The sequence below is a fragment of the Barbus barbus genome, assembly GCF_936440315.1.
Source record: "Barbus barbus genome assembly, chromosome: 13".
Taxonomy (NCBI): Eukaryota; Metazoa; Chordata; class Actinopteri; order Cypriniformes; family Cyprinidae; genus Barbus; species Barbus barbus.
In genome coordinates this window covers 19,609,552-19,623,049 of record NC_136741.1, presented here as the reverse complement: position 1 = coordinate 19,623,049, position 13,498 = coordinate 19,609,552, and the positions used below count along the sequence as shown (strand labels likewise).

General features: G+C 36.3%; 1 protein-coding gene across 2 annotated transcripts; it reads left to right on the top strand.

Moving 5' to 3' along the window:
* Positions 1 to 844: 844 nt before the first annotated feature.
* Positions 845 to 13,290, top strand: LOC306878917 (tyrosine-protein kinase receptor Tie-1-like). Of its 2 annotated transcripts, XM_079431518.1 has the most exons (23): positions 845 to 1,123; positions 2,156 to 2,449; positions 2,965 to 3,075; positions 3,342 to 3,497; positions 3,581 to 3,712; positions 3,799 to 3,939; positions 4,652 to 4,780; positions 4,872 to 5,017; positions 5,150 to 5,294; positions 5,380 to 5,538; positions 5,653 to 5,790; positions 6,876 to 7,160; positions 7,314 to 7,604; positions 7,690 to 7,880; positions 8,839 to 9,049; positions 9,137 to 9,247; positions 9,455 to 9,645; positions 10,091 to 10,204; positions 10,342 to 10,412; positions 11,733 to 11,773; positions 11,868 to 11,964; positions 12,049 to 12,148; positions 12,541 to 13,290. In XM_079431518.1, the coding sequence occupies exons 1-23, from the start codon at positions 1,081 to 1,083 to the stop codon at positions 12,610 to 12,612; spliced, it is 3,369 nt and encodes a 1,122-aa protein (XP_079287644.1). In that variant the 5' UTR covers positions 845 to 1,080; the 3' UTR covers positions 12,613 to 13,290. The 2 variants fall into 2 exon arrangements, with proteins under 2 accessions (XP_079287644.1, XP_079287645.1); XM_079431519.1 differs by lacking the exon at positions 6,876 to 7,160 and having other exon boundaries at positions 853 to 1,123.
* Positions 13,291 to 13,498: the final 208 nt, after the last annotated feature.

The following is a 13,498-nucleotide window of genomic DNA, read 5'->3' as shown; positions in this document are numbered from 1 at the left end:
AATACTTATGCTCACATCAATGAGTGGGATGAACTCTAAAAGTGCTGTTCTTTTTATTTGGTAAAACATTTATGTGTTGAAACGGCTAATAATAAAAGGTGACCTTCTGTAGTTTTGTCTCATATTCATCTTTTAATCATATTTGCAAATGTCTTGACTCCACAGCCAACAGAGCAATTTTGTCTTTACTGTTCCAATACTTATGGAGGGCACTATATGTGCACTTAACACAGTGCAAACTCTTTACACTATGTGGGATAATGACTTTTCGATAATATAATATAATATAATATAATATAATAATAAATGCACCTTTAGTTTACTAATTGGACTGTAACAAGTCCCATTAATAAACTGTAACACTGTTATGAATAAAATAGAAACATTCTATGAAATAGAAGATAAATAAATATAATAAAATAAAATCATTGTGCTTCTGTGTTGTTATATGCAATTTTCCTATTCAGTCTATATGTTGTCTTAATTTAGCATTTAGTTGTTCATGGTCATTTTAATAAATGTCACTGTTTGATTTAAGGACATTTTTGTCTACTTGTACAATTTAGCTTTTCAGTTGAGTGGGTCTTGTTTTAAGAATGTGAAAAAGTTTAGACAAATATATTTTTATGCTTAATACACATAATGAAATAGTAAACGTTTTGCAGATATATAATTATAGAACAACCTTGATCTTGATAAACGGACTTTACTGTAAGTCATCAGACACATCCAGTTTTGTGTAACTGAAATCCAGTGAAAATAGAACAAACTGTTTGATTCTCTCTCTCTCTCTCTCTCTCTCTCTCTCTCTCTCTCTCTCATCCCCTACGCCTCTTCCTTCCTTTCCCACCCAAAGTATGAATGTGGAGTAAGCAGAAGAGTCGAGTTTTCTGCGTGTCAACAGCACAGATTTCCATGCCCAGAGTGAATCAGTGCGCGTACATTCATTCTCAGTGATTGTAGAAATGCGCAATTACGCGCGGCGAAGGCTGGCGAGCTGGAAAACCCCACTGGAATGACAAATCCTGTATTTGGATAATTTCTAACGGATTATCTGAGAGTGAATATAAGATTACAGTCATGCTGCATTTAATCTGCCTCTTGTGCCTCGTGGGCGTATCTGGTAAGTAGGCCTACTAGTTGTTAGTTTCCCACTAGAAAAAGTAGTTTTTTTTTTTACTTGATTTCAAAATAATTATTAATTGATTGATTGGGAGAATACAATCAGTATGGGAATTGGGTTAGTTGTCGCAAAGACTATCTCATTTGAGATGTCTGTTTTTGATTCAGAAGAATGTGAGTCATCTAGCAATAATTTTGTATGTTGGTTTCAATTATTCTATAGCTACAATATTTTGGTCTATAATAGAATGACATTTGTCAGTTCTATGCTCACAATACTCTATAACACACACACACACACACACACACATTTTTTGTCAGTTTTATCCTCACAATATAGTCTACAACACACGCACGCACGCACACACAAACACATAATTAAAACTGCACTGACAATGCCATGTAAGTTCTACTATAATGAAAGTAGATGTAACTTTATTTTAATATTGTCACAATTTTTATTGTTGGGTTGTTTATGACAGGTTCAGCCTTAGCAATAGTAGCAATTTACTGTATATAGTGTGACAACAAGAACAGCAGGTCAAAATATATGTTCAAAAATGTTTTTCTTGTGGAAAAGTTTTTTTCTTTTTTCTGTAGCCAACACTTTAAGGCATGTGCCTATATAGATATGAACTTCACTAGAGTCAAAAGTGTGACAACTAGTCCGTTTTTCATTATTTCGCACATGGGATCTAATGGTATTCATGGTGGAATGATGGCTTTGGATCCTCTTTGTTTCCTGATATTGTTCTTGTGTTGAGAAGGGCACATAGTGGCAGAAAGCCAGGGGAAATGTGTGAAAGCAGGAATGTGGATGTTCCTCTATAGTGGCTCCATTGTTGTTGTTATTTTGTGATCAATGTAAATAAACAGGAAACTGTATTCACCTGTTCACCCTTAAGTGATGAGAATATTAACTTACTAACTGAATAATTGTTTTTTTTGTTCTCTCAAGTAATTGTTTTTCAATAGTTGTCCAATTTTAGTAAACTGCATTGCATTAATCTGTATGAAATGTGTCCTCTCTCAGACGCAGTCATGGATCTCACAATGACCTCTAACGGGGCCACAACTGCTCATCATTTCCGCCTGTCCTGCATTTCTGGAGAGCGTGATACAGAAGGGATTCAGCTGAGCATCACAAAGGACAACAGCATTGTCCTTCGTGCAGATTCGCCACATTTTAATGTGCAGAGGCCACAGACTAAAGAAGTGGTGGCCACTGGATTTACAGGCTTTGACCACAGTGGGATTTTCTACTGTCACTCAAAAAGGGGCTCTGACCAACCTGGCAGCATTACACTCATCAACAACTACAGCAAAGGTATGATGACATGAGCGGGGAAAAAAACATAACTCTTAGTTCACCCAAAATATAAATTCTGTCATCATACTAACCCTCATGTTACAAGCCTGTGTGATTCAAAAAAAGACATAAAACAATATATTTTGAAGAATGTTTCTGCTGTTTCTGCTCTTACAATGGGAGTCCGTGCAATTCAGAACAACACTGAGCAAAAAACAACAACCCTTGAGACATTTTTAAAACTATCTTTTTTGTGTTCTTCAAAAGAAAGTAAGTCATACAAGTTTGGAATGACATGAGGGTTAGTAAATAATGACAGAATTTTCATGTTTGAGTGAAATCTTTAAACCTTAAACAGTTTGATAAAAAAAAACACAAAACAGGTTTTTGTTCAAGTGTTCAATATCTGAAATATCTTACCTAAAAAATATTAAGAACCTGAAATATATTTGTCAAATTAATCAGACTGAAGAAAAAATTTTGTAAATGTGATGTTATACCAGAATACTATTAATATTATTATGTCTTTTAAGGTCACTTTAAACCAGTGAGAGTCACTCTGACAGCCAGTAAAGGAGAAGAAGTGAAACTAATCATGGATGTTGTTGGGACAGAAAGACGAGACATTACTTGGAAATTCAATGGTCAGTATATCTTTAATCTTATTCTTTATGATTTAGCAAGATGCATGTCTAAAGAGCATGTGTGCAACATTTTATGCATGAGAATATGAGATTCATGAAAATATGTTTCAAGATGATATACATACAAAAAAAAAAAATGGGACGCCATGTAAAAAAACAAAGAGGTTCCAGCAGGACGTTTCCAACAAGATGATCCGTAAATGGATGAGCAAAAATCAGTAAATGAATGAGCAATTTATAATCAAGAATATTCTGATTTGTTTTAGGTAACTACTATTATATGACTCCTATTGCTGATGTTCAAAACCGCACAGCAGTTCTGGATCTGATGAAAGTTGATGAAAGCCATACAGGAATTTACAGTGTCAGCTATGTTGGGGACAGTGCTCTTTATAGTGCCTGGATCCGCCTCATCGTTCGTGGTAACATAATAAGTATCATATGACCAATTTAAATATATTCAGAACTTTGGATTTTCTATGCTAGTGCTTGATTTATTTTCTAGAATGTCCAAAGAATAAATGGGGCTCCGACTGTGACAAAGACTGTCCCGAATGCTTGAATGGAGGCGTGTGCCATGCCAAAAATGGAGACTGTGTTTGCCCACCAGGGTTTATGGGAATGCGCTGTGAGACAGGTAAATGTATATGAAACTGATCATTTGCATCTGTAGAGACTATGCATTTAAGGACTTAAACACACAATTCTTTTTTGGTCTTGCAGTCTGTCGTGAAGGAATGTTTGGTAGGAACTGCCAGGAATCCTGTAAGTTGGAGAATGGATGCCAGGGCTTGAGTTTCTGTCTCACGGATCCTTACGGCTGTTCTTGTGCCAGCGGCTGGCATGGAGATCGCTGTCGTAAACGTGAGTTTAACATAACATCCCTTTCATAACGGTTCTCTCCATGCAGAGTATCATCTGGACCCAGCAGAAAGGATTCAGTTCTGAATTAAAGTTTAAACAGGTGCTGCTGGAATCTGCCAGTAAAAATTCAGCTTCCATCAGTCTGACCAAGATAAACATTTCTTACTGCTCTGTCCATTAGTTTTGTCTTTGTAGAAACCAGTTTCCACCTTGGAGGAAAATAAAACACGTAATTGTGAGTTAATGTTTAAAAAAACAACAACAACAAAAAAAAGAAGTCACACTGTAATATTGTGAAATACAAATTTGCAAATGCAGGAAATAGCCATAATTATTCGAAATAAAGCTGAAATAGAGTGATATAAAGTCAAATTGTGTGATGCAGTCACATTATAAAATACAAGTTGCAATTATAAGAACAGAAAGTTGCAACTGTGAAAAAATAAAAGCTGCAATTGTAAAATTAATGTCACAGCTAAGAGAAATAAAGTTGCAATATAAAGTAAGATAACATGAGATATTAAGTAAGAATTTCAGAAATAAAAAAATGAAGAATTAAGGTAGTAATTGCAAGAATAGTTACACAAACATTTCCAAACATTTTTTGAGGTCAGAGCTCAGACTCTAAAACAACTTACTGAATCCTTTTAAAATTCCTGTTTTTATGTTGATATATAAAATAAAAACAGGATTTTCAATGTTATTTTCATAGCCTGTCTTGAAGGAATGTACGGCGCTGACTGTCTGTTAAGTTGCAACTGCAAGAACAAAGGCAAATGCAATCGATTCAGTGGCTGCCAGTGTCCTACAGGCTGGAGAGGGCAATACTGTGAGAAATCAGGTCAGCCTTCAAAACTACTTTTCCATCTGCTCTAAAATCTATAACGTTTGTTCCTCTTGGCGCCGTTTGTCTAACCTTATCCCTCTTTCAGATCGTGCACCAGAGATTTTGGACATGGCCAGTAACCTGGAGGGAAACTTGAACTCCAGCCACAAGATCTCATGTTCTGCAACAGGCCATCCACTGCCTAGCCATATGAGTATTGAGCTACGCAAGCTGGAATGCACTGTTCTTAAGGTGAAAGAGTCTTAATAAGAAGTTGCATATCAAGTTGAAAAAGGGAATGTTTGTAAAATGAAAAGTTAGAAAGTAATGTGTCTATCTTTTTAATATGACAGTCTTTGTGATTGTCTGCTGTTGATTTCTCAGGCATCCTACACTACCATGGACTCCAAAAAAAGCACAGCTCACTTTGAGATCCCAAGGCTGTCTGCAGAGCATAATGGTTTGTGGGAATGTCGAGTCTCCACCAATGGTGGGCAGGATTCCTTCAAGTTTACTTTAACTGTGAAAGGTGAGATTAATTTTAAAATGGATTCATTCTAGCAATGTTCTTACTAAGGGAAAGACCCTTAAATTTGCACTTTGTTGTAAACTAGAGCCACCCTACCAAACCACTGCTCCTAAATTGCTGTCGAAGAGTAGCAAACAACTGGTTGTAAAGCCAGTGGACACTTATGTGGGTGACGGTCCCATTATTTCCACTAAGCTACTTTACAAGCCAGTGGATACAGAAGACTCCTGGTCCTCCATTATAGGTAAATTTGCCAAAATCATTTCTAGTTTTAGGAATTCCTGCATTATGTTCATGCCAATGTGTAGAATCATATCGATATGCTATAAAAGTCATACACACATCATCTTTTTTTTAGTGTATGGCAGTGATCAAATCACATTACCGAATTTGAAGCCCTCAACCAGATACCATGTCCGTGTACAACTCACTCGCCCAGGGGATGGAGGAGAAGGTCCTTTGGGTCCAGAGGCAATCATGGAGACTGACTGCCCAGGTGAGAATCAATCAAACTAGGATTAAAAATGTATTGGTTGTAGGAAAAGATGGGGGTAAATGCTTCATTAGATTTGAGTTTAGCATGTACAGGAATACAATGTATAGGGTGTACCCATTATTGTGGTAAGATGGCCCCCTACCTGTGGCAAAAGACCCCTTCAGTAAACTTGTCCTAATTGTAAGTGTAAAATACATCTGATAAATGTTAAATATGTGATAACTAAATCAAATTAATGCAATTGTAATATTTAAATAAATAATTAAAACATTAGCAATAACATGGCACTGTCCTACTTCCTACTTCCTTGTGTATCATCCTACCCCACTGTCTAACCAATTTTAGTGTTATTTATATACTATCATAGTATATATTAATATGTTGAATTTTGTTTTTATATTTTCAGTTTTTATTTCAAATTAATTTAATTTAGTATTTGTGCTTTTGTTGTTTTTAATAGTTTTTTATATATTTCTATATAGCTTTAATTAATTCAGTTTTACATTTAGTAATTTTATGTCTTTAAACTTTTCTCATCTCGTATTTATATATTATATATATCAGCTTTTCAATTAGCAAAAACTATTTTAATAGTTTTAGTTAACAATAACAATGCCGAGTCTGTGTCCACAAGTCCATCATTAACAAACAGAATTTTAATATCTGACCTAAAATAAATTCATGGATATCCAGTATCCATAAAAAAAAAATCATTTCAAATCAAAAGTGTTTAGAATAAATCCAACGCTGAAGTTCAGATGAAAGATTATGAAGTTCCATAAACGTTCAGTAAATGTGTTGAGATGAGATTGAGTGACATCTCAACAGATTAAATAAAAGTGGGGGCATATTTCCTCATTTTATGAGGAGAAGAGTGGGGTTCTTTGAGTTGAAGATGGAGGTTTGGATGGGGTTGACATGGATTGTCAAAAACCGGACTGGAAACAAGTCTATAGATAAACAATATTGTGACTGTTGACTTTCAGTCAATATTTGACCCTGAAAGACTGACTCTGAGACCAGTATAGCTTTTACGTTGCTCAGCTGCAGCGGACAGCATCTGATTGCGTATTCTGTGTCGCTAGAGCCCACGGCGAGGCCGGAGATTGATTCCTGCTCATTGGAGGGCCGTAACGCCACCATCAGGTGGTCCCTGATTGGCACGTATCGCGAAGCCACTGGCTTTTTAGTACAGCTCAATGGACCACATGGAGAGAAGCTGCATGAGGAAACCACCTTGCTTAATGTGCTCTCCATCAAGCTCTACAATCTGGAGTATCACAGGGACTACCAAGTGGTCGTCCAGCTGATAAACTGTGGCAGCCATGGGCCCCCTTCAAAGCCCCACCATATTCACATCTATAAGAAGGGTAAACAGAAATCATGCATGTCCCCAAGTAGGCGCAAGTAGGTGACTGACTATAAAATAGCACACGAATGTTAGATGTGAGACAGGATGTGGTGCAAAGGAATAACTCACAAGAGAAATTGATGTGGTAAAATTGCATATGATCTCTTTCCAGGTCCTTCTTCTCCAAGGAACGTCCAGGCAGATGCTCTGTCCATCAATGCAGTCAGGCTTCACTGGCAGCCACCTGAGGACCCCAATGGAGGCATTGTGAAGTACAGCATTGAATACCAGCCAGTGGGCCAGAGCAGCTTTTATCCTTGGGTGGACACAGATGATGGCAACAAAACCACAAAGGATGTGACATCCCTCAATGGCAGCACATTATACCAGTTCAGGGTGAGGGCTTTCTCCAAGGTGCCAGGGGAGTGGAGCAAGTTTGTCCAAGCCAGGACAGGTGGAGATGGTAAGTGACCAGAGTGAATAAATGTGAGAAAGACATACTGTAAAGCCGAAATATCAAGGCACTTACTGTTTTTCATATCAAGCAGGATTCTCCAACTATATTCCTACCACTCAGCAAGTTGGACGGCCAACGGCTGAGGATCATCAGCTTCTTTGGGCTGTGGTTGGGTCAGTGGCTGTGACTTGTGTGACCATCCTTCTGGCCCTTTTGATTCTCTTCTACATTCGTAAATCTGTCCTTAAACGAAAGCGGACATTCACCTATCAGTCTGGATCGGTGAGTGGACACTTTACTTTATTACGTTATTTTTACTCTTATGCTTATGTATGTAAAGTGGCAGCAAAATATTTTTGGACAGTTTGGACACAAAATCTACTTTATATATAAATTTTATATTTTAATTCTTCAAAATAATGGGATAGTTACATCTACTTCATCAATATATTTTTTTATATATGATTAATTATATAACATAATGAATTTTATGATTATGTATATACACTACCATTTAAAAATTTGGGGTCAGCAATATTTTTACTGAAAGAAATTTATATTTTATTCAATAAGGATGTATTCAATTGATTAAAAAACTGACAGTAAAGACTGTTACATTGTAACAAAAAATATATTTCTATTCATCAAAAATATAATATAATATAATAATAATAAAAAAATAATAAAAATATAATCACGGTTTTTAAAAAATATTAAGCAGCACTGATTAAAATTTTCAACATTGATAATAATAATTATCGAGCACCAAATCAGCATATTAGAATGAAGTAATGAAGTAATGAAGTAATGGCTGCTGAAAATTCAGCTTTGCCATCACAGGAATAAATTAAAATTTAAAATATATTACAATACTGCAATACAACAATACTGTTTTTGTTGAGAACAAATCGTAGATCCCAAACTTTTGTACAGTTTTTCAGTGTTTAACTATTTTAACCATATTTTAATCAATTATATAAACCATATAAATGCAGTCTTTGTTGAGAAAAAAATCTTAAAAGATCCCAAACGTTTGAACAGTTATACAGTATATAACAATGTTAATCATATTTTAATCAATAATATATAACCATATAGTTCATGTCATTGTAATATGTAATATGTAGTTTATGTAATTTTTGTAGTATTATTGTAATATGTAGTTTAAGTGGGCTCAACTATAAGTACTATAGCCATTAATATATTACTCTTCAATAAATGTAAACACATGCATTCTCAGGGAGAAGAGACTATCTTACAGTTCAACTCGGGGACTCTCACACTGACCCGGCGACCAAAGCCTTCCCCGGAGCCCCTCACCTATCCCATACTGGAGTGGGAGGACATTAAGTTTGAGGATGTCATTGGAGAAGGGAACTTTGGTCAGGTCATCAAGGCCATGGTCAAAAAAGATGGCATAAAAATGAGTGCTGCGATTAAAATGCTCAAGGGTAAGAACACAAGCCAACACAGCATTGTTAGCCAAGGTCTGTTTTTACATGATTGTGATTTTGTGTGTCCGTTGTGTGCACCTGCAGAGTTCGCCTCAGAGAATGACCATCGAGATTTTGCCGGTGAATTAGAAGTGCTGTGTAAATTGGGACAGCATCCAAACATAATTAATCTAATCGGTGCCTGTGAAAACAGAGGTGAGTGCGCCACCTATTGGCTTTACCTAGATATTAGGTCAGATAACATAATGTGCCTCACAGAGATGAATGTAAATCTAGAAGTGTAATAGTAATGTTAATAAAGCTTCAAATCACTATTGTCAAAGTATGTTATTTGACATGGATGCCATATGAGTTTTTCTCTATTCAATAGTGCTGATATGTGACAGCTTCTGTTATCCACAGGTTACCTTTACATTGCCATTGAATATGCATCTTATGGAAATCTTTTGGACTTCCTAAGAAAGAGTCGTGTCCTAGAGACCGATCCTGCCTTTGCCAAAGAGCACGGAACTGCCTCCACACTCACCTCTCAGCAGCTCTTGCAGTTTGCTGCTGATGTAGCAACTGGCATGCATTACCTTAGTGACAAACAAGTAAGTTTTTAAAAAATAAAAATTTACTCACCCAAAGGCCATCCATAATGTAGATGGTCTTGCTTCTTCATGGGAACAGATTTGGAGAAATTTAGAATTACATCACTTCCTCTCCAATGGACCCTCTGCAGTGAATGGGTGCCGTCAAAACAGTCCAAACAGCTGATGTTCACATTTTAAGCTAATTTTCATTTTTGGGTGGAATATTCCTTTAATTGCCATATTGGCCCAGTAATTTTATTATATTGCTTGTTATGCAATTTCTTTCATTATTAGCCTTTGATTTCAATAATTTTCTAAATTATGAATTATTTTATTCAATTAAATATTTTTAAATAATTTTTTTTCCAATTGAATGAGGCCATTGTAGATTTTATGCCACATTAATATGATTAACATAAATGGCTTAACTCTGTGCCTGGTTATCTTGTTTGTGTATAAACAGTTCATCCACAGAGATTTGGCAGCCAGAAATGTACTCGTGGGAGATAACCTAGTTGCTAAAATCGCAGATTTTGGCCTCTCACGTGGCGAGGAGGTGTATGTGAAAAAGACCATGGTGAGAACCATATCTGTGAGATGATATGAGATGATAAAACTCATTTGTCTTTACTTACTCAGCCTATTGAGTGCATAGTGTGTATATTACTCTTAAAACTGGTTGAATGTTTCTCTCTGTCTCTCTCTCTGTCTCAGGGAAGACTGCCTGTGCGATGGATGGCCATCGAGTCACTAAACTACAGTGTCTACACCACAAAGAGTGATGTGTAAGTATTTTGGGGTTTTGGTACATGTGAATCACACATCACAGATCACTTTGAACATCTCATGCCTTATTACCTGCATATTAAATGTTATTGTCTGACACTTTATTTTCTAAGAAAATGTGAGATAAAAGAATTAATTTTCAAATAAATATTTAAAAACACCAAGTGCTATGACATCCATAAGTTTCAATCCAAAACAACATGTCTTAATCCTTCTCAATTTTTAATGGACAACTGATAAATAAGCAGGAAGGAACTGATAACATAAACCAGGAAGCTCAAATTTACAGTAGCATGTTCCACAAGACCACAGTGCCCCTGTCAAAACGACCTATTTTTACCCTCTCAAGAACACTGTGCACTGAACATTTAGAAAACAACATGACCAACTTGACATACAAGCATGGTTTTCTCCATTAGATCAGCCTGTTATTGATTTCCCACAAAGCCTGAGTTTGATTGTCACACTCAAACATTAGCGTTAGCTTTAACATGTAGCAATCTACAGTATTGCTACAGTAACTGCTTTAATTTTACACTACCGTTTGGGGTCAATTTTTTTTTCTTTCAAATAAATTAAATACTTTTCAGCTATAGGATGCATTAAAAACTTTTCAGCAAGGATGCTTTAACATTTTTTAAAGTTTAAATATTTCAAATAAATGCTGTTGAACTACCCATCAAAGTATCCTGAAAAAGAACTGTATCACTGTTTACACAAAAATATTACCTTTTTTCAACAATGATAATAGTAAGAAATGTTACTCAATGTTACTTGAGCACCAATCAGCCTGTTAGAATATTTTCTGAAAGATATTGAAGACTGGGGTGTTGCCATCATAAATATATTAAATACTAAAATATATTAAAATAGAAAATAGTTTGTAATAATTGCAATAATAGTTTACAATATTACTGTTCTTAATGTATTTTTCATCAAATAAATGCAACCTTGATGAGCATAAGAGACTTTCAAAAATATTATTTTATTATTTTATTTAAATTTTACTGACCCCAAATTTTTGAAAGGTAGTTCAGGTTCAATGTGTTCTTGTGTTTTTGAGCTGTTTTTAAAAACAGTATGTAAACGTGCTAAATAGGTGTTAGTCATTGCGTTGAGTCTTGTACCATGAACACCGTTTCTTGTAAGACATTACATCAAGTTTAAAAATAACTATTGCAAGACCTCCGATGTCTGTTCCATTCAGTTGCTCTCCATTTCTTTTTCCGCCATCAGAGAGATTTTACAGATTGTTTACACATCTTTTTCTTCTTAAACCTGATTATTATTTAATTAAAATATCTGCCTTGGTCTTTCAGGTGGTCTTTTGGAGTTCTTCTGTGGGAGATTGTAAGTTTAGGTAAGTTTGTTCATAACAATTTGAATAAATAGTTGTCTACTGCATCATAAACATGTTTCAGCCAGATGAACGCTATGAATCTGTTCTCCTCAAGGTGGGACTCCATACTGTGGGATGACCTGTGCTGAGCTCTATGAGAAGCTTCCTCAGGGCTACAGAATGGAGCAGCCCAGGAACTGTGATGATGAAGTGTAAGCACAGACACTCATGTGGTCTTGTAGTCATTTTCCATATTGATTGACTGCAGTTGTATTAATAATTAATAATCCATATAGGTATGAACTTATGAGGCAGTGCTGGCGAGATAGACCCTATGAGCGACCGCCATTTTCGCAAATATCTGTCCAGCTCAATAGGATGCAAGAGGCACGGAAGGTAAAAAAAACAGACTGATGCTTGCATGTGTAAAACTCGGACCACCATGCGGAGGTTTTGTGGGGGTTTTTACCAGGGGAATTGCTGTGTGGGTATAGGTGGTTGCTAGGTGGTCTCAGTTTGATTTGATCAAAAATACAATAAAAACAGTAATATTGTAAAATATTATTACAATTTACAAGAACTGTTCTCTATTTTAATGTAGTTTAAGATGTAATTAATTCCTGTGATGGCAAAGCTGAACAGCCATTACCCCAGTCTTCAGTGTTACATGATTCTTCAAAAATCATTCTAATATGCTATGTAAAAGTGTGCATTTCGTGGAAATAGCAGAAACATAGCAGTTCTGCATGTAGCCATCAACCAACCTCTAATTCTCATATTTCATCCAGGCCTATGTCAACATGGCTCTCTTTGAGAACTTCACTTATGCTGGAATAGATGCTACAGCTGAAGAGGCCTGACTACCAGCCCCCGCAGACCCAAGAAGGGTTAATAACCCAAGGGAGGCTCATCACAGTAGGGCTTCGCGCTACTGTCACTCCCCTGTGGTCAGGTTCCATTCTTCAAAGAGACACTCCACCAAAACCACATGGCTATAGAGAACAGACTGTGAAAGGACACTCTTATGAGCTGTGACTCTAGATTCTAGAAGGATTCATATCTCAGGACATGTTGGATTACTCAAGAGTAAGTGGAACCTACAAAATAAGCTACAGATGTAGCACACTGGGTCTGTGGGGATCTGGACCATGCACTGAACTTTCTTTTCCATCTTTTATTGGGAGAATCATTGTGTGAGGTTGTTGAAACATACATTCATCAAACTCAGTTCATTCCGTGGACAAAAACGCCAGTATTATTCAATGTAGCACTTGAGAAAGCGATGTATTGTCCTTATTGAAACTCATTTGTTTAGCTTGAGTGAGTTCTGTACATAATGTTTGTGTTGTTCATCAGACCGTAAAAAGCCACTAAAGGTCTTTTTAATGTTTTTTACGTATGACATATGTATGACACACTATAGCCATCCTGTAATCATTTTAAGTACGTTAAGAGAATGTCTTTACTTTGATAAATAAAGCATCTATGTGGTGACAGGACTCATCTCAGAGGCAACCGTAGATTATGCTATGGAACAGAAAGTACTCACTCTTTCTTTCGCTTCTTTAAGTAGTGGGGTTGAGGTCAGGCCCTTTCCCTGCTGCAGCTTGCTGATCTGTCAAGAGTATTTCCTCCTTTTCTACCACAGGACCAGGAGCTGTCAGTCAGGGTATGGCAACTCAGTTTCCTCCAATTCACACACACTCATCAGACCCCCCCACCCTTAAACTCCACAGTCAAGTATTG

Bases quoted from the DNA above. Each gene is read 5' to 3' on its own strand.
- LOC306878917 (XM_079431518.1), top strand. From the start codon at position 1,081: ATGCTGCATTTAATCTGCCTCTTGTGCCTCGTGGGCGTATCTG. The intron at 5,539-5,652 runs GTAAATTTGCCA...TCTTTTTTTTAG, and splicing joins CTCCTGGTCCTCCATTATAG to TGTATGGCAGTGATCAAATC. The intron at 12,149-12,540 runs GTAAAAAAAACA...TATTTCATCCAG, and splicing joins GGATGCAAGAGGCACGGAAG to GCCTATGTCAACATGGCTCT.